General features: G+C 43.2%; 1 protein-coding gene and 1 pseudogene across 19 annotated transcripts in view; both read left to right on the top strand.

Moving 5' to 3' along the window:
* KALRN (kalirin RhoGEF kinase) overlaps window positions 1-20,952 on the top strand; it is a 749,960-nt gene that overhangs the window by 313,509 nt on the left and 415,499 nt on the right. For all 19 annotated transcript variants that reach the window (XM_037837128.1, XM_037837181.1, XM_037837192.1 and 16 more), the window contains exon 9: window positions 6,592-6,822. In XM_037837128.1, the coding sequence (XP_037693056.1) occupies window positions 6,592-6,822 (231 nt within the window). The remainder of the gene's footprint in view (window positions 1-6,591; window positions 6,823-20,952) is intronic.
* LOC119510553 lies at window positions 13,600-13,690 on the top strand (annotated as a pseudogene).

The following is a 20,952-nucleotide window of genomic DNA, read 5'->3' on the forward strand; positions in this document are numbered from 1 at the left end:
AAAAACAACAGAAAATTATAAAGCATATGAAAAAACCAGACGATATGGATAACCCAAGCCCAAGCACCCAAATCAAAAGACCAGAAGAGACACACCACCTAGAGCAGCTACTCAAAGAACTAAAGATGAACAATGAGACCCTAGTACGGGATATGAAGGAAATCAAGAAGACCCTAGAAGAGCATAAAGAAGACATTGCAAGACTAAATAAAAAAATGGATGATCTTATGGAAATTAAAGAAACTGTTGACCAAATTAAAAAGATTCTGGACACTCATAGTACAAGACTAGAGGAAGTTGAACAACGAATCAGTGACCTGGAAGATGACAGAATGGAAAATGAAAGCATAAAAGAAAGAATGGGGAAAAAAATTGAAAAACTCGAAATGGACCTCAGGGATATGATAGATAATATGAAACGTCCGAATATAAGACTCATTGGTGTCCCAGAAGGGGAAGAAAAGGGTAAAGGTCTAGGAAGAGTATTCAAAGAAATTGTTGGGGAAAACTTCCCAAATCTTCTAAACAACATAAATACACAAATCATAAATGCTCAGCGAACTCCAAATAGAATAAATCCAAAAAAACCCACTCCGAGACATATACTGATCACACTGTCAAACATAGAAGAGAAGGAGCAAGTTCTGAAAGCAGCAAGAGAAAAGCAATTCACCACATACAAAGGAAACAGCATAAGACTAAGTAGTGATTACTCAGCAGCCACCATGGAGGCAAGAAGGCAGTGGCATGATATATTTAAAATTCTGAGTGAGAGGAATTTCCAGCCAAGAATACTTTATCCAGCAAAGCTCTCCTTCAAATTTGAGGGAGAGCTTAAATTTTTCACAGACAAAGAAATGCTGAGAGAATTTGCTAACAAGAGACCTGCCCTACTAGAGATACTAAAGGGAGCCCTACAGACAGAGAAACAAAGACAGGACAGAGAGACCTGGAGAAAGGTTCAGTACTAAAGAGATTCGGTATGGGTACAATAAAGGATATTAATAGAGAGAGGGAAAAATATGGCAAACATAATCCAAAGGATAAGATGGCCGATTCAAGAAATGCCTTCACGGTTATAACGTTGAATGTAAATGGATTAAACTCCCCAATTAAAAGATATAGATTCGCAGAATGGATCAAAAAAAATGAACCATCAATATGTTGCATACAAGAGGCTCATCTTAGACACAGGGACACAAAGAAACTGAAAGTGAAAGGATGGAAAAAAATATTTCATGCAAGCTACAGCCAAAAGAAAGCAGGTGTAGCAATATTAATCTCAGATAAAATAGACTTCAAATGCAGGGATGTTTTGAGAGACAAAGAAGGCCACTACATACTAATAAAAGGGGCAATTCAGCAAGAAGAAATAACAATCGTAAATGTCTATGCACCCAATCAAGGTGCCACAAAATACATGAGAGAAACACTGACAAAACTAAAGGAAGCAATTGATGTTTCCACAATAATTGTGGGAGACTTCAACACATCACTCTCTCCTACAGATAGATCAACCAGACAGAAGACCAATAAGGAAATTGAAAACCTAAACAATCTGATAAATGAATTAGATTTAACAGACATCTACAGGACATTACATCCCAAATCACCAGGATACACATACTTTTCTAGTGCTCACGGAACTTTCTCCAGAATAGATCATATGCTGGGACATAAAACAAGCCTCAATAAATTTAAAAAGATTGAAATTATTCAAAGCACATTCTCTGACCACAATGGAATACAATTAGAAGTCAATAACCATCAGAGACTTAGAAAATTCACAAATACCTGGAGGTTAAACAACACACTCCTAAACAATCAGTGGGTTAAAGAAGAAATAGCAAGAGAAATTGCTAAATATATAGAGACGAATGAAAATGAGAACACAACATACCAAAACCTATGGGATGCAGCAAAAGCAGTGCTAAGGGGGAAATTTATAGCACTAAACGCATATATTAAAAAGGAAGAAAGAGCCAAAATCAAAGAACTAATGGATCAACTGAAGAAGCTAGAAAATGAACAGCAAACCAATCCTAAACCAAGTACAAGAAAAGAAATAACAAGGATTAAAGCAGAAATAAATGACATAGAGAACAAAAAAACAATAGAAAGGATAAATATCACCAAAAGTTGGTTCTTTGAGAAGATCAACAAGATTGACAAGCCCCTAGCTAGACTGACAAAATCAAAAAGAGAGAAGACCCATATAAACAAAATAATGAATGAAAAAGATAACATAACTGCAGATCCTGAAGAAATTAAAAAAATTATAAGAGGATATTATGAACAACTGTATGGCAACAAACTGGATAATGTAGAAGAAATGGACAATTTCCTGGAAACATATGAACAACCTAGACTGACCAGAGAAGAAATAGAAGACCTCAACCAACCCATCACAAGCAAAGAGATCCAATCAGTCATCAAAAATCTTCCCACAAATAAATGCCCAGGGCCAGATGGCTTCACAGGGGAATTCTACCAAACTTTCCAGAAAGAACTGACACCAATCTTACTCAAACTCTTTCAAAACATTGAAAAAAATGGAACACTACCTAACTCATTTTATGAAGCTAACATCAATCTAATACCAAAACCAGGCAAAGATGCTACAAAAAAGGAAAACTACCGGCCAATCTCCCTAATGAATATAGATGCAAAAATCCTCAACAAAATACTTGCAAATCGAATCCAAAGACACATTAAAAAAATCATACACCATGACCAAGTGGGGTTCATTCCAGGCATGCAAGGATGGTTCAACATAAGAAAAACAATCAATGTATTACAACACATTAAAAACTCGAAAGGGAAAAATCAATTGATCATCTCAATAGATGCTGAAAAAGCATTTGACAAAATCCAACATCCCTTTTTGATAAAAACACTTCAAAAGGTAGGAATTGAAGGAAACTTCCTCAACATGATAAAGAGCATATATGAAAAACCCACAGCCAGCATAGTACTCAATGGTGAGAGACTGAAAGCCTTCCCTCTAAGATCAGGAACAAGACAAGGATGCCCGCTGTCACCACTGTTATTCAACATTGTCCTGGAAGTGCTAGCCAGGGCAATCCGGCAAGACAAAGAAATAAAAGGCATCCAAATTGGAAAAGAAGAAGTAAAACTGTCATTGTTTGCAGATGATATGATCTTATATCTAGAAAACCCTGAGAAATCGACAATACACCTACTAGAGCTAATAAACAAATTTAGCAAAGTAGCAGGATACAAGATTAATGCACATAAGTCAGTAATGTTTCTATATGCTAGAAATGAACAAACTGAAGAGACACTCAAGAAAAAGATACCATTTCAATAGCAACTAAAAAAATCAAGTACCTAGGAATAAACTTAACCAAAGATGTAAAAGACCTATACAAAGAAAACTACATAACTCTACTAAAAGAAATAGAAGGGGACCTTAAAAGATGGAAAAATATTCCATGTTCATGGATAGGAAGGCTAAATGTCATTAAGATGTCAATTCTACCCAAACTCATCTACAGATTCAATGCAATCCCAATCAAAATTCCAACAACCTACTTTGCAGACTTGGAAAAGCTAGTTATCAAATTTATTTGGAAAGGGAAGATGCCTCGAATTGCTAAAGACACTCTAAAAAAGAAAAACGAAGTGGGAGGACTTACACTCCCTGACTTTGAAGCTTATTATAAAGCCACAGTTGCCAAAACAGCATGGTACTGGCACAAAGATAGACATATAGATCAATGGAATCGAATTGAGAATTCAGAGATAGACCCTCAGATTTATGGCCGACTGATCTTTGATAAGGCCCCCAAAGTCACCGAACTGAGCCATAATGGTCTTTTCAACAAATGGGGCTGGGAGAGTTGGATATCCATATCCAAAAGAATGAAAGAGGACCCCTACCTCACCCCCTACACAAAAATTAACTCAAAATGGACCAAAGATCTCAATATAAAAGAAAGTACCATAAAACTCCTAGAAGATAATGTAGGAAAACATCTTCAAGACCTTGTATTAGGAGGCCACTTCCTAGACTTTACACCCAAAGCACAAGCAACAAAAGAGAAAATAGATAAATGGGAACTCCTCAAGCTTAGAAGTTTCTGCACCTCAAAGGAATTTCTCAAAAAGGTAAAGAGGCAGCCAACTCAATGGGAAAAAATTTTTGGAAACCATGTATCTGACAAAAGACTGATATCTTGCATATACAAAGAAATCCTACAACTCAATGACAATAGTACAGACAGCCCAATTATAAAATGGGCAAAAGATATGAAAAGACAGTTCTCTGAAGAGGAAATACAAATGGCCAAGAAACACATGAAAAAATGTTCAGCTTCACTAGCTATTAGAGAGATGCAAATTAAGACCACAATGAGATACCATCTAACACCGGTTAGAATGGCTGCCATTAAACAAACAGGAAACTACAAATGCTGGAGGGGATGTGGAGAAATTGGAACTCTTATTCATTGTTGGTGGGACTGTATAATGGTTCAGCCACTCTGGAAGTCAGTCTGGCAGTTCCTTAGAAAACTAGATATAGAGCTACCATTCGATCCAGCGATTGCACTTCTCGGTATATACCCGGAATATCGGAAAGCAGTGACACGAACAGATATCTGCACGCCAATGTTCATAGCAGCATTATTCACAATTGCCAAGAGATGGAAACAACCCAAATGTCCTTCAACGGATGAGTGGATAAATAAAATGTGGTATATACACACGATGGAATACTACGCGGCAGTAAGAAGTAACGATCTGGTGAAACATATGACAACATGGATGAACCTTGAAGACATAATGCTGAGCGAAATAAGCCAGGCACAAAAAGAGAAATATTATATGCTACCACTAATGTGAACTTTGAAAAATGTAAAACAAATGGTTTAGAATGTAGAATGTAGGGGAACTAGCAGTAGAGAGCAATTAAGGAAGGGGGAACAATAATCCAAGAAGAACAGATAGGCTATTTAGCGTTCTGGGGATGCCCAGAAATGACTGTGGTCTGTTGGTTTCTGATGGATGTAGTAGGAACAAGTTCACTGAAATGTTGCTATATTAGGTAACTTTCTTGGGGTAAAGTAGGAACATGTTGGAAGTTAAGCAGTTATCTTAGGTTAGTTGTCTTTTTCTTACTCCCTTGTTATGGTCTCTTTGAAATGTTCTTTTATTGTATGTTTGTTTTCTTTTTAACTTTTTTTTTCATACAGTTGATTCAAAAAAGAAGGGAAAGTTAAAAAAAAAAAAAAAGAAAAGAAAAAAAGAAAAAAGACAAACAAGGAAAAAAAAAAAAAAAAAGATGTAGTGCCCCCTTGAGGAGCCTGTGGAGAATGCAGGGGTATTTGCCTACCCCACCTTCATGGTTGCTAACATGACCACAGACATAGGGGACTGGTGGTTTGATGGGTTGAGCCCTCTACCATAAGTTTTACCCTTGGGAAGACGGTTGCTGCAAAGGAGAGGCTAGGCCTCCCTGTATTTGTGCCTAAGAGTCTCCTCCTGAATGCCTCTTTGTTGCTCAGATGTGGCCCTCTCTCTCTGGCTAAGCCAACTTGAAAGGTGAAATCACTGCCCTCCCCCCTACGTGGGATCAGACACCCAGGGAAGTGAATCTCCCTGGCAACGTGGAATATGACTCCCGGGGAGGAATGTAGACCCGGCATCGTGGGATGGAGAACATCTTCTTGACCAAAAGGGGGATGTGAAAGGAAATGAAATAAGCTTCAGTGGCAGAGAGATTCCAAAACGAGCCGAGAGATCACTCTGGTGGGCACTCTTACGCACACTTTAGACAACCTTTTTTAGGTTCTAAAGAATTGGGGTAGCTGGTGGTGGATACCTGAAACTATTAAACTACAACCCAGAACCCATGAATCTCGAAGACAGTTGTATAAAAATGTAGCTTATGAGGGGTGACAGTGGGATTGGGAATGCCATAAGAACCAAACTCCACTTTGTCTAGTTTATGGATGGATGTGTAGAAAAGTAGGGGAAGCAAACAAACAGACAAAGGTACCCAGTGTTCTTTTTTACTTCAATTGCTCTTTTTCACTATAATTATTATTCTTGTTATTTTTGTGTGTGTGCTAATGAAGGTGTCAGGGATTGATTTAGGTGATGAATGTACAACTATGTAATGGTACTGTAAACAATCGAAAGTACGATTTGTTTTGTATGACTGCGTGGTATGTGAATATATCTCAATAAAATGATGATTAAAAAAAAAAAAAAAAAAAAAAAAAAAATTCAGGAGGGGAGAAAACACCGATTCAAGAGTCTCATGCATAACTGGCTGGTCCTCCAGCAACTCCTCTTCCCCAGGAATCCAGGATGTTCTGCCCTCTCCTTGGCTGTGGGCTGGGCACCATAGCAGCTCTGCCTGGCTTGCATGTTCCTTAGTTGACAGGGGTCTGGGGAGGACTGTCAGGGGTTGGGGAGGACTGTCATTCTCAGCCTAATCAGGGACCCCCAGACATGCTTTTCTCTAAACCCTCCCTGGGAAGCTGCTTGCCACTCCTTTGAAATGGGGCCTCTCAGGGCTTTCCCTGGCTCAGGCCTGGAGCAGAGCTTCTTTCCTTCCTGCAGGTCAGCCAGGATGGCAAAGCGCTGCTGGATGTGCTGCAGCGCCCCCTGAGTCCTGGAAACTCTGAGTCCCTCACAGCCACAGCCAATTACTCCAAGGCGGTGCACCAGGTGCTGGACGTGGTGCACGAGGTGCTGCACCACCAGCGGCGGCTCGAAAGCATCTGGCAGCACCGCAAGGTGCGGCTCCACCAGCGGCTGCAGCTCTGCGTCTTCCAGCAGGATGTACAGCAGGTAACAGGCTCTGCTTCCCCCGCCCGTCCTCCATCCCAGCCAGGGAGAATGAGCTAGAGTCCCTCACCTAGATGATCAGGGCTGATCTGCACCCCACCCCAAATAAACTGGACTTGTTAATAGCATGCTTCTTGCCTAAGCAGGGTTGTAGACTGGGCCTTCTTACCAGTGGTATTGGAAATGGAGACTCAGTCTCAGGAAGAGCAATTCTTTGCAGTCAAATGGCATGTTTTTCTTTGGGGGAGAGCTTGACCCTCAGTCAGACAGTGAGATTGCTAGATGATTTAGGGGTTGAGGGGTTCTCTGAGCACCTTCAGGATTGTGTGCCACCATAAAGTGAGCTCACTTGTCAATCAGGGGTGCAGGTGACCTGCCAGAATGGGGCTGGGGGAATGGAGGTGGGGGAAAAGCCTTTTAGAGCATTCCTAGACAAGGTTGGACTTGGGAAACCATATTTAAAACATGGGCTGTTGTTCACTGTATATTCCTTGATTAGTGGTTATTTCTGGCTTTTTCTGCCTTTTTGCATCATTATACCAGTTATGGCTTTTTCTTTTACCATAAATAATAAAGAAATGGTTATGTTTCTGACCATAAAAGTACAGTCTTGCCATGAATGCCCTTTCAGATTAAATAAGCTCATTCTTTTTCCCCCACACTTTCTCTGTCTCCTGGGGGACCCCTGGGAGCTTTGCTCCAAGGACCGATATGCCAGGAGGGAGTTGCTGGTGGATACTAGGAACTGAGGTCAAGACTTCAACTTGTCTCCCTCTTGGGTCATCCCTGGAGGCAGGAGTGAGGGGCACTCCTGCTCAAATACCTTCCACACCACAGACTTCCAGGACTATACATGTAAAACAACATTTCATACTCCTTCCATTCTTCTGTGGTATTCACCAGGTACAATTCAAGTGTATCAGAATATATGTGGAATATTGAGAGCCACTGTTCGTGTCTTGGGGAGTGTCTGCTGCCTTCTCGGCTGTTGTTGGGAGAAGCCCCTGGTGCTGGCTCCGGTGTGCCGTGAGGTAGACAGGCAGGGTGGAGGGGGAGAGGGACACCTGATCTCCGGGTGGGGGGCTCAGTGTTGTCAATGCCAGCAGTGGGTGGGCTTCAGGCACTTTCCTCCTCCCTGGGCTGCCTAGGACTCCCTGGTAGTGCCCCCTCCTGACTGGAGCGGCGATTGAGTCATCAGAAGTGACACTTCAGCCTCAGGAGAGACGGGAACTGTTTATGTGCTGGTCCTGGCTCTGAAACTCTTGTGGGAGCCTGCTGGGAATGGAGAAGCAAATGAATCAGTTGCTTTCTCTTGCCATCTGGAGCCGTCCAGATAAATATATCATCCCTGAGCACAGGAAAGCACAGGAGAGCCCAGGAGTCTGGCTGCGATTGAGACAGAGTGAGGTGCCAGCCTCTGAAGGCACAAAAGAGGGGCATTACTATTTCAGCAAACTCTCAGTGACTTGAGGAAATGATCCGGGTGGTGGGTTACTCAGCCTCCTTTGCATGCTGTTAGCCCTACTGCTGTTTTTATGGCCATTGCTGTAGTTCATTAATACTGTACTAGGATGAGCACTGGAGAGGTGTGGAGGGGCTGCAAGGGGGGCAGGTGAAAGGCTTTCTCAAGAGGAGGTTGACATTCCAGACTGAACCATCTGGGAACTGCTGTTATCAGGCATTTCTTTGGGCACCATGACATCTAAACTAAAGTTAAGAAAAAAGTATAAAGAAATGATTGTCTTTGGCTATTCTACATCATGTTCTTAAAAAATAAGAGCATTTCTGGGGTTAAGACTTATCAGTTCATCTCAACTGTACGGATCATGTTGGCATGGAGCAAAAACAAGCAGGAGATTAGATATGTGATGGGGTTTGGATTTTCCTTGAAAACTGAATTTCCCAGTCTGATTAATTCCATTGTTCTTTTTAGGATATGTAGAATATGACTTCTTCAGGGAACACTGTTCACTTACCATGCACTTGACACTGGGATAGGTTCAAAGAATAATGTGGAAACATGAGGGCTGCTGAACTTGGTGATAGGCCTCAATTTTTCAGTGGACACCCAAACAACCATTAGTGCCAGACAGATGTCACAGCTGGTCAGTGCTGGCCCAACACACTTGAGGGTTAGAGGGAGAACTTAGTCTTGGTCTCCAGCAACTCCCATCCATGAACCTGTCCCAGGCTCATGTTTGTATGTATATAATTCCTTTCATCTTTGTGTTGCATTATAGTATTTTATATTCCATTCCTCATCTCATCTATTCCTCCTTTCAGTATCCCCCACAGCTTGGTTGTCTGGCATGAAGCTGGGTTCCCTTTATATTGCTGAGTTGAACTGAAGTTATCTCTGTAGGACCCCCAGTTTCTGCTTCTATAAAGTGAACACCACTTAACTCTCCCTCCCAGCCTATCCATTAGTTGCTGGTGAATAGTTGGAGTCTGCCTGCAGGAATTGTGATGAGAAAGTCTGGAGGTTCCCAGATGTTTACAGTTCAGGCAGAGACGACACAATGACATAGCCTCAGTGTTCACAAAGTATCGTGGCTTGTCCTCTACAAGGGGCCCAGCACAGCACTAGGTTATGGCAAGATGCCTGGTTAGTTAGAATGGCACAAGACATACACATTTGAAAATGTGAAGACTAATTCTGAAGCACACCAACTAGTGTGCAGGGCAATAGAGCATTGATGGAACAGATACAGGCAGAGGCATGAGCAGAAGTCAGAGTTGGTGTCTTGATTCCACCCTGGAATCTGGATCCAGAGCTGTTTACTCAGTAGCCTAAGTGGGAGTGAGCCTCAGTGGCTGGGGCAATACCAATTGAAGTCAGATAGCCTGAGTTTACATCCTGCTCTGATACATCCTGGCTGTGTGACTTTGGGCAAGTCTCTTCACCTTGTGGTGCTTCAGTTTCTTCACCTCTAAAACATGAATGATGATTGTAGCACCTATCTCATAGGACTGAATGAGAACACAAATAGGGTGCTTGGTAAATCCTCAGTGTTTAGCAAATAACTAACAAGGCAGCTTAGCTGCATCCTTTTTGAGTTGTACTCGGGCGCCCCCTGGTGCTTGTGCTGTTGAGGGACTCCAGCATGATCTTGTACCAACAGCAACTGTTTTGTGGGCCTGTGACTTCCATTTCATTCCATTATAAAATCTCAGAGCTATCAAGGATCTGAAAGGGCATCTAGTTAACCTACAATACAGGTAAGGAAAATTGAGGTCCGGGGATGTAAAGTGACTTGGCCATAACCACACAGCTAGTGTATGGTAGTGCCAGGACCAGAAGCTAGGTCTTCTGACTCCCAGTCCAGAAAGGCCACACAAGAGTGGAACCAGGGAAATAGAGAAAGAGAATGAGGAGACAGGCAAGGCGGCACATGACAGACAGACAGACACATACACACACTTCAAAATAAGAGGGAGGGAGGGAGAGGGAGAGGAACAGGCAGTGCAAGGAGAGAAAAGGACAGAAAGAGAACAGAGAAACAGACATGAGTGGGATGGGAGGAGAAAGAGGAAGCTGGGGAAACAGAAGAGAAACAGCCCTTGGCTCCTGGTAGGGAAGGGAGAAAGGGAGAGGGAGTAGGGGAGAGCGGGAGGGAAAGCTAGCACCTCTGCTTGTCTGATTCCTTGCCCCATTGCCAGCCTTCACCCCAGTAGGAATAATTTGTCCTTTAAGCATCCAGAACCAGAGTAAAGCAGAAAGATAGAAACCAAAGATAGACAACAGTGGAAAAGAGATTCCATTTAAACATCTGCAGCCAGATTTGGCCTGATACTTCATCCCTCTGTATTCTCTTTTCACTGCTGGGCTGAAGGACAATGGAAATTAATATCTAAGGGTAAAACTGGAATTTCAATTCATTGAGCAGAAGAAAGGGCAAGGCTACCATAATACTGCTTTGGAATAATTATTAGGACTATTATTTTTACAGCTAAAGGCAAGACAGGTCTGAGCAGTAGCCAAAAAAATACTCCACTGTCTTATTCTCCCCTAACTCCTGGCTTCCTATGTACGTAAAGGGACTACTTCCAAGCCCAGATAGGCCTAGCTTTGTGGTGAGAAGAACAAAGAGTAATTAAATTCTTGATCTTTCTGGGAGATGCAAATTCCATTGCATTTTTAGTTAGAGTAACTGTTTCAGAGTGTCCTGCTCAGGCCATCTCTACCTCCCTTTCTTCCTTTCCCCTCATTTGGGTCTTTTTTGCCAGAATTAGTCTATAAAGTGTTTTGGAACACCTACTGGGTGAAAGGCCCTGTGCTAGGAGTTTGAGGTCTCTGCCCTCCAGAGAAGACGTATACACCTAAGGATATATTAACGACACACAGCTGTCCATGCTCAGGGCCAAAGAAGCAAAACCACAATGAGCTGGTGGAGTCAGAGCAGGGACAGTTCCCTGTGACTGGAGTGAGATTTGTCCTGGGTTAGAGCATTAACATAGGAGATGGAAGGGTGGTGTTCCTGGGAAAGGCCACAAAGCAGAGAAGTAAGTTTTAGCCAGAGCCCAGAGAAGAGGGAGTCACTCTCTGTCCTGGCAGCAGTAGTGACAGAGAAGACTGGTAGGGGGTTGGGAGTGGTCTTGGTCGGGGCAGTGGTTGCAGTGACATGTTTGAGGGTCCTCTGCCTTCCTTTAAAAACAATGTCTTGACCACAGTAGTCGGGTAAGGTGAGCTAGTGAGAGGCAGTGATGGCAGAATTTATCTGGCTCAGGGGCTTTCCATTCTGAATGAATGTATTAATATTAAAGCCCATATTTCCTGTACTGCAAATGAATCTAACCTACTTCTCTCAGTTTCTCTGGCGCCTTCTATGGGACATTATAGCTTTTACTATGTTAGCTCTTACCTGCCAAAGAATGTCTGAAAGGGATTTAAGAGTAATTTTTTTTAACTCCAGATATTCAATCTTTTACTGGCTATAGTGACTATAGCTCCTTAATCATACTAAACTATTTTTGGCATTGTATAATCCAACTGACAGCTTTGTATAATAAAAGTGAGCACTTTGGATTACATACAGAATGATTAGTTATTAAAAAAAAAGAAAAAGTGACCAGAATGATGATGGGTCTAGGAACTAAGTCCTCCTAAAAGAAGGGAGGATTAAAGGGTCTAAGAAGGAAGATGCTTGGGCATATTGTACACCCCTTTAGATCAGGGAATGCATGCAAGGGGACCATCTTCAAAATTAGACTGGTTACTTGGTGGGTGTATTGTGGAGAGGATTTAAGCATCAGAGGGATGGTTGGAGTCCAACTCTGAGATTTCATTACTGTGGTTAAATGTGCCTATCAAAGCTCTGGTGTTCTAATCCCTTCACATGCATTTTCTTATTTAATTTTCCCAACACTGTGAGGCAGGTGATACTTGGGTCTCCATTTTACCGATGAGGAAATTGAGGTGTAGAGAGGTTAATCAACTTGCCCAAGATCTCAGTTAAGGTTTTGTGATGATGATAATCCAGTCATTCAGATTGTATTCAATCAGATGTTTGTGCATGGTGAATGGCCAGGAAGAGATCGGGGTTGAGGCTGAGCTGAATTGTAGGAGAGAGGGAAGCAGTCCTGCTTGTTAGGGTTGCTTTCTGGTTGAAGTGAAGATAGGGAAACATTCCAAGGGCCTCTTTGGTGTCACGGGTCTTAGAAGTAGCATTCCATCCCTCTCACGGTAGTAGGAGGCTGGTACTGAAGGGTCTGGAGTTCCAGTCCTGTCCATTTATTCCCTAGCCTCTGCAGTCGGTGAAGGAGTTTAGTACCTCTGGGATGCTCAGCTCCTTCCTGCCTGGGAATTTCATGGATTTCTCATACCCCTCTGCTTCCGGCATGAAGACCAGTCCCAGTCTTCCCCTCAGCCTCAGCTCTGTTGGGAAGGACAGGTGTGGGGCTGACGGGGGGGGGGGGCGGTGGGAGGGGGAGTGGGGAGTGGGATGGAGGAAGGGAGAAAACGGAGCTAAGGAGGACTTAGGGTCTCTTAGCCAGCGTCCACCAGCGTGGGATCTGTCAGGGGAAAGGAGCTCACCTGCTAATGAGTTTCAGCTGAGCCCTCTCAGAAATCGGGTGGCTTCTCCGGGCGTAGTAAGACATTCATTTTGATCATGCTTGTTCCAAAGAGCAGACAGAAAATGAGTTGCTGGTAATTGGGCATTTCCAGTGGTGCCTGCCTGTGCTTCCTTTGCAGCCTGATGGGGAGCTGAGTGGTACTGGCATATTATGAGCTGTTACCCTTCGGAACTAATGTTCAGTGTGCTTTACGAAGAGACAAAATAATAATTTGATTGACTGTGGTGTGTTGTGTCTTTTACAGACCAAAACATGTTGCAGACACCTGATGGCATGTAAGCAAACTCTCCTTCGTTCACCTCAAAATAATGGCTTTCTAACTCGTGGAGGGCAGAGGAGTTGAGGGGTGTGTGTGTGTGTGATTCTTCGGTTTACTTAAAACATCACCTCTTGCTTCTTTTACTGTGGATAAAATTATGACACAAAATTAATAACCTATTACATAAATATGATTTATCAGAGAGAGCCTCACAAAGGAATCTGAGGGTTAGGATTCTGATTCTACTTGTGTTTTCAAAGCTTCTCCATTTCCTTTAATGGTGTTTACCCTTAATCATACAAAGAAGTTCTCAAATCAGATTCGTTGAGTTCATTACTCAGCAAATGCTCTTTGAGAATACAGCAATGAGCAAAACAAAGCACCTGCCCTATGGAGCTTATATTCAGGGGATAGAGGTAAAACATCATCAAAAACAAATAAATTATTTTCACTTCAGCAGCACATGTACTAAAATTGGAACAATACAGAGAAGATTAACACGATGACATGCAAATTTGCAAAGCATTCCATATTTAAAACAAACAAACGAATACATAATACAATAATAGTGATAGCTGGCAGCATCTGAGCAGGGAGCTGCATGAATAAGCCGTGGGAATATGTTTAGGGAGAGGTCCCTGGCACCTGGAATGGAACCTGCAAAGTCCCTGAGAACAGAACCAACGAGGTACAGTCACAGAAATAGGAGAGAGGGCCAGTGTGGGTGAATAGAGAGTGAAGGAGATGGGCTAAGAAGTGGGCTTGAAGAAATGGGCTGGGTCCACAGCATGGAAGACCTTTTGGCCAAGGAGGGAATTTGGACTTTCTAAGTGAGATGGTAAACAATCGTAAGGTCTTAATAAGGGGAACGTTGTGATCCTATTTACATTAAAAAGTAGGTGTGGCCACTGTGTGGCGATAGAGGGGATGGCAAGAGTAGAAGGAGGGAGACTGTTTAGTGTCTACTCTGGTAAATGAAAAAAGATGGTGCTTGGACTCAGGTGGTGGTGTGGTGGAAATCAAGTGTGAGAAAGAGTAAATAAGACTCTTGGTAGGGCTAAGATGTTAGGTGAACTGTAGTATTTTTTGCTGAGGATGGGAAAAACCAGGAGAGGAGGCAGGGTGAAGGTGCTGAAGGAAATCAAGATTTCTGCTTTTAACATGTGAAGTTTGAGATGCCCAATTAGATATCGACTTGGAGAGGAACAGTAGGCAGTTGTATAGGTAAGTTTAGATCTCAGGAGAGAAATTGGGGCTGGAACTGTGAATATAGAAATTATCAGCATATTGGTGGTATTTAGAGCCATGGAGTTGGATAAGATCAGCTAGTAAGTAAGAGAAAATAGAAAGAAGGGGCTCTGGTATATTCCAAAATTTAGAGATTTGGCAGGTAAGGAGGATTCAGAAAAGAAGACTGGAAGGGAGATCAGTGAGCCAGGAGGAAGTCCCCATAAGCATAGTGTCCAAGGAGCTGATGAGGAAATGTTTCTTAAGTGGGGCCGAGCAAGGTAGTCATCTACACAGGGCAGGAGAGCTGCAGTGGCCCAGGGATGCCAGAGCTCTGACGGGCTGAGGATGGCTTTCCGTGGGCAGGTCCTCCTGGAAAGATGGTCCAGTGCAGGGTGAGGAGAGAGTCCTTGTCAATGGGCAACCTGCTGGAGCTGCCCAAGCAGGGTGAGCAGAGCTTCTATATAAGAGGGTGGCTGGGCATAGGGTATAGAGACTGAATGGGTTAGGGAGGTCCCCATGTGAGACCCGGGCTGCAGTATGCAGAGGGTAGAGTGAGAAGGGCATCCATGGAAGGAGTGGGAGGTCACTTTAGAGGGCCAGAGCCCCAACAGGGTAAGGAGGGTGACTGCACAGGGGGAGAGTCAAAGGAGATTTATTATGAAGTGCTTCTGGGTCAATCCCTGTGGAGGGAAGGGAAAGAATCAGGATTGGACAGAAAGCAAAGTCCAGCTGCAATGTCATCTCAAGGGTATCTTCAGCCAACCCTGACCATTCAGAGCTGTCCTAAGTTGGGGAGAGAGGACTGGTCCTTTCTATACTGGCGTCTGTCAGTCATTGTATGCAGGCCCCCTAGAATGGGGAAAAGCAGCTCTCTCTACCCAAGGGTAATTCCCAAAGGAGACTGGCAGCTGAGGGCTGTCTGCCAGGGGCACTCCCAGCATTTGTGGTAAAAGTTCTTTTATTCCTGAAAGGGGGGCTGGATGGCACATCATGGCATCCACAACATACATGGCCTCAAGTATCTTCCCCAAATGCTTATAAATTGCAAAGAGAACAACAGTAACTTTTACAGTGAAGGTTGGTAGATACCACCTTAATCAGGAGGTGATTGATCAAAATTAACATCACCAGTATGGGACAAACTGAGCTTGTATCCCACTTGATAGGAAGCAATAGGGAGACCCCACTTGTGTGATATTCCTGCCAAAGTTACATAATCTGATTCTAATGTTGAGGAAACATAAGACAAACCCCAATTGAGGGACATTATACAAAGTAATAGGCCTGTGATCATTAAAAGTATCACATGTGGAAGTCAAGGCAGCATCTTATAAGTCAAGAGGATGGGTTTTCATCCCAGCTCTGCCCCTAACCATCCATGGGTGTGTACCTTCCCCTTCCCCTCACTGCCTCAAATGAGGATGCTGTATTAGACCATCTATTTCATCTAGCTAGAACTATTCCAGATTGAAGGGAACTAAAGAGACATGACAATTAAGTGCAGCATGTGCATCTGAACTGCATTCTTTTGTTCTAAAGGTCATTGTTGGGACAGTTGGCAAAACTTGAATGGGGTCTGGGAGTTACATGGTAGTCTTGCAGCCAGAACAATGTGGATTTGAATCCTGGCTCATTACCTGCCAGCTGTGTGAGCTCAAGCATGTTAAACTCTCTGAGCATCATTTTCTTCATCCAAACATGGGGATAATAACTCTCACCTCCCAGGACTGTGGTGAGGATTCATTCAAATAACATAGATGAGCTGATGTGCTCTGTGCCCTGGTCTAGTGCTTGACAAAGAGTAGACCCTCTACAGATTCTAATTTCCTTCTTTGTCACCAGAATCTCATGTGCCAAGGAGGGAAGCTGCTGTATTCTCCAAATAATGCAATCATGAAATAGTTAGGGAGATTGTCTAACCCAGCATCCCCATTTGAGGCAGTGAGTTCCAGAGATGGGGAGGCACACATCCGGGATCACAGCTGATTGGGGGCAGAACTGAGATGAAAGTTGTTCCAGTTTGCTAATGCTGCCATTATGCAAAATACCAGAAATGGATTGGCTTTTATAAAGGGGGTTTATTTGGTTACAAATTATAGCCCTAAGGCCATGAAAGTGTCCCAGATAAAGGTATCAACAATAGGGTACCTTCACTGAAGAACACTGATGGAGTCTGGAAAACCTCTGTCATCTGGGAAGGCACAGGCACATGGCTAGTGTCTGCTCCGACGTTCTGGTTTCAAAACAGCTCTCCCAGGACGTTTCGCTCTAGGTGTCTGGGGGTGCTTCCTTAGTTTCTCCCAGGCAAACTCTCGGCTAGCAAAAGTCTATTTTCTATGGCCATCTCCAAAATGTCTCTCTTGGCTGCAGCACCGAGCTCCTTCTGTCTGAGCTCTTATAGGGCTCCAGTAAACTAATCAAGACCTGCGCTGAGTGGGTGGGGCCACCCCTCCATGGAAATATCTAATCAGAGTTATCATCTATAGTTGGGTGGGTCACATCTCCATGGAAACAACCTAATCCAAATATCCCACAAGATTGGATTAAAACATGTCTTTTGGAGGGGCACAAGAAATCCAAACCAGCACAAAAGTCCAAGTTTCTCTTGACCACTAGGATGGTGTCTGTGACTTATGATGATGATGATGATAAAATGTGATGGTGCCACATTTTAATGATACTTCACAAATCTCAAACATTTTAGAGCTTAGACTTATAACTTTGTCCTAAAGATGGCTGTCTCCAGTGGAGGGGTCTCCTGCACTTGGCAGGATGATCCTGAAGGTTTCTTCTAGCACTAAGATTCTGTCATAGTGTTGCGGAACAGAAAGCAACTAGGCCCTTAATTTTCTCCCATTAACTCTATTGCATTCATGGCCACTGTTTGTAGGATATCAGTAGCTGTCTTCATAAGGACTTTTTCCCATCTCCTTAGCAGCTAGAAAGGACTGTCTCCTATGAAAGAGCTCTGTCTTGATTGTATGCTGATTGGAATAAACACAATTAGATGAGGAAGAAAGGGGGTGATTAGGGAATTATGCATAATCGGCTCACAAATCAGGTTCAGGATGTATCTCTCTTGGAAAAGGCTGTTGTGGGAAAGAACTAATTTCTGGTTGAAAGTTGGGCCATGAGAAAGGAGAAAAAGCTTTACAAACTGTTTACAAGACGGCCTGCCTGCTGTAGAGGCAAGGAGTCCCAACGACAGGGCGAAGATCAGACCTCTCCCTGAACTGGCTGGTTCAACTTCTCCCAAGCCGAGTAGGGCAGGAGCTGCAGCCATGTTTGCATCTGGCAGCTCACGGCTATGAACATTGACTGAGTGTCTCCTATGTGTGAGGTGCCAGCAGAGATGCTGTGTGGTCAGGGAGAGAGGTAAGGGCAGGAGACAGTGGTGAAAACTCTCATTCCTTTCATTCCCGTAGGAACTACATACCAGGTTGCACAGTGGAGAGGGAGGGACAGAGAGAGAACTTTGAATGCAGACTGTGAGTGATGCTAAGACAGTTAAGTTACAAGGGGAGGATGGAGCTGGAGACATTCACTTCAAAGGAGCCTGTTGTAGGGATCCATTCAAGTTGAGTTCAGTTCAATTAAACAAACATTTATTTAGAAACTACTCTGTGATAAGTACCTGGGATTACAGATTACTGTACCTGCTCTCAAGGAGGTTGGAGTCTAGTGGGGGAAAAAGGTTTGTGAGCAATAATCATGGTATGAATAAGATCAGAGAAGAGTGATACACACCCCAGCCAGGGTGGGTCGGTAAAGAGTGAAGCCTTTCCAAACTCAATGATTTTGAGGGGAAGCTTAAAGAATGAGTAAGTGATAGCTTGGGAAGTGTGTACAGGAAGGAACGGGATATGGGTACTTCAAGTGAAGGTAACAATGGTGAGAGCAAAATCCAGGTGGCAGAAGGAGCTTGTTGGGTGCTGCGGGGTGAGGCAGCAACTTATGGAGGAAGTGTTGGAGAAGGGGGCAGGGCCTGGCCACAAAGGACTTTGTGTGTTCAGTTAAGGAGCCCTCCAAGAACTTTACCACATTGAAAATCCCCTTTGAAAATGCATGGGTTAATTTCATTTAAGTCTAAGGTTGCATTTTTGAATGGACTTGGTGTCCCTAAGTTTTTATTATTATTATTAGGATCCAGCTAGTTTGAAAATTTAGAATTTATTTTTAAACCTTAGGGTATAAAATACTTCTTTGAAACTAAAGGCACATGTGCCAGTTTGAATGTATTGTGTCCCCCAAACGCCATTATCTTTGATGTAATCTTGTGTGGACAGACGTTATCAGTGTTGATTAGATTTCTTTTGAGTGTTTCTTTGGAGATGTGCCCCACCCAGCTGTGGGTGATGACTCTAATTGGATAATTTCCATGGAGTGTTGGCCCGCCCATTGGGTGGGCCTTGATTAGTGGAGCCATATAAATGAGCTGATGGGCAGAGGGACTCAGTGCAGCTGTGAGTGATGTTTTGAAGAGGAGCTATAGCCAAGAGGGACATTTTGAAGAAAGCACAGGAGCTGCAGATGAAACATTTTGAAGATGGCTGTTGAAAGCAGACTCTTGCTCCAGAGAAGCTAAGAGAGGACAAATACCCCAAGAGCAACTAATAGCGACATTTTTGAGAAACTGCAGCCTAGAGAGGAACGTCCTGGGAGAAAGCCATTTTGAAACCAGAACTTTGGAGCGGACGCCAGCCACGTGCCTTCCCAGCTAACAGAGGTTTTCCGGACACCATTGGCCATCCTCCAGTGAAGGTACCCGATTGCTGATGTGTTACCTTGGGCACTTTATGACCTTAAGACCGTAACTGTGTGACCAAATAAACCCCCTTTTATAAAAACCAATCCATCTCTAGTGTTTTGCATTCTGGCAGCATTAGCAAACTAGAACAGCACATCTTGCCGAAATCAGATTGACAAGTACCACTGGGTCCTACTTCCCACTCAATTTTAGGGACACAACTGTCACTTTCCAAAGGCACAGTGTGTGAGGATGGAAATAAAATACTTAAGAAAAATCTGTCATCTCTGTGCAACCCGTCTTGTAACTCACTTGCTTCTGTATTGGTAACTAGTTCCACCTTCCACCCAGTTATTCAAGCCACTCCCCTGGGGATCAGACATGACGCTTGTCTCTCCGTCACCCCTCACCCCCATGTCTAATCACCAAATCCCGTCAATTCTCTCCCTAAATATTATTTCCATATGTCTCTCCATGGACACTGCTATTGTCTGAGTCCCATCACCTCTTACAGGGATTTCTTTCTGCAGTGGCCTCCTGTTTTCCCATTTCTACTTTTGCCTTCCTCCTCCAATTGACTCTTCATAAAGAATCAGAGCAATTGTTTTTAAATGCAATCTTTCTCCTCCTTAAAACCCTTCAGTGGCTGTTAGGATGGACGCTGGAATCTTTAACATGGCACATCAGGGCTCAGCACCGTCTGGTTCTTGCCTTTTCTGGACCTGTTTCCTGGCATCCTTCTACTTACTCTCCACTGAAGCTATGCTGGTCTCTTCAAGTACTAACATCGTTAAGTCCTCCTGTCCCTGAGGTGTTAGCTAACCCTCGCCTTTTCAGAGAGGCCTTCCCTGAGTCCCCAGTTAGGGCGCACCTGACTGTTGGCACTTTTCACCATCATAATTCATCATGACTGGTGTGACTTTGTGTTTAGTGACTGTTATCTCCATAGACTGAGTTCCTGGGGTCAGGGCCACATTACTGCTGCACCCCCAGAGCTGCTCTAGTACCTGGCACTAGGGAACAATAAAGTCTATAAATACGTGGTTGATTGTGTGAATATTCAGACCACACACGTTTCCCTGCTGCCCAAGGACTCCTCAGACAAAACGAAAAGGATAAAATCTCCAGTGTTGGGAACACTTAAATACCAATTCAAAGCCATCAATAGGTATAAGTAACTATCATCCTGTACTATCCTGACTATAATTGGTAGTTGAGTATGTTAAATATAATCTCACAAATGAAAGAAACAAAAGGGGAGGAAGTGAATAGGTGGTGCTTCAGTAGATGCTTGCAGTTAGATAGGGTCCAGGGTTTGGCTAGAAACTCAGTTTATTCTTCAGCCGGTGGTGTTCAGATTCTGAGGGCTCATATTAACTGGACTCAACAGAAATTGGTGGATATGCAGATTCCAATGCTGCATATTAATATACGGTGTGTAATGTCATTGTCAGATAAATCAGAAGTACCCTTCTCTGCTGTGCGAAGTTTACACAGGAAGCTGGATTGCATTCCCAGAGTTGGGGGGTTATGGAGTCAGGGTCAAGGGATCATGTGGTCGAAATCTGTGCATCAAGCAATGATAGCTCTAAATGACTGACTGAAACAAAAGAATCAGAAATTGACATTTTTATTGATACATCATATATTAAGTTTATCTATTCTTGGGTACTTTTTCAATTTTTATGTGTTATTAAATAATTTTGTTCACTTCCTTAATTATTTGTTTTTCTGTTTGTTAAATTGACTCCCACAGTCCCTGAATCCTTTTTGAGACTGCAAATGTTTTCCTCCACGGATTCAATTCTAATGACAGAAGATG

This window comes from Choloepus didactylus, chromosome 1 (assembly GCF_015220235.1).
Source record: "Choloepus didactylus isolate mChoDid1 chromosome 1, mChoDid1.pri, whole genome shotgun sequence".
NCBI lineage: Eukaryota > Metazoa > Chordata > Mammalia > Pilosa > Megalonychidae > Choloepus > Choloepus didactylus.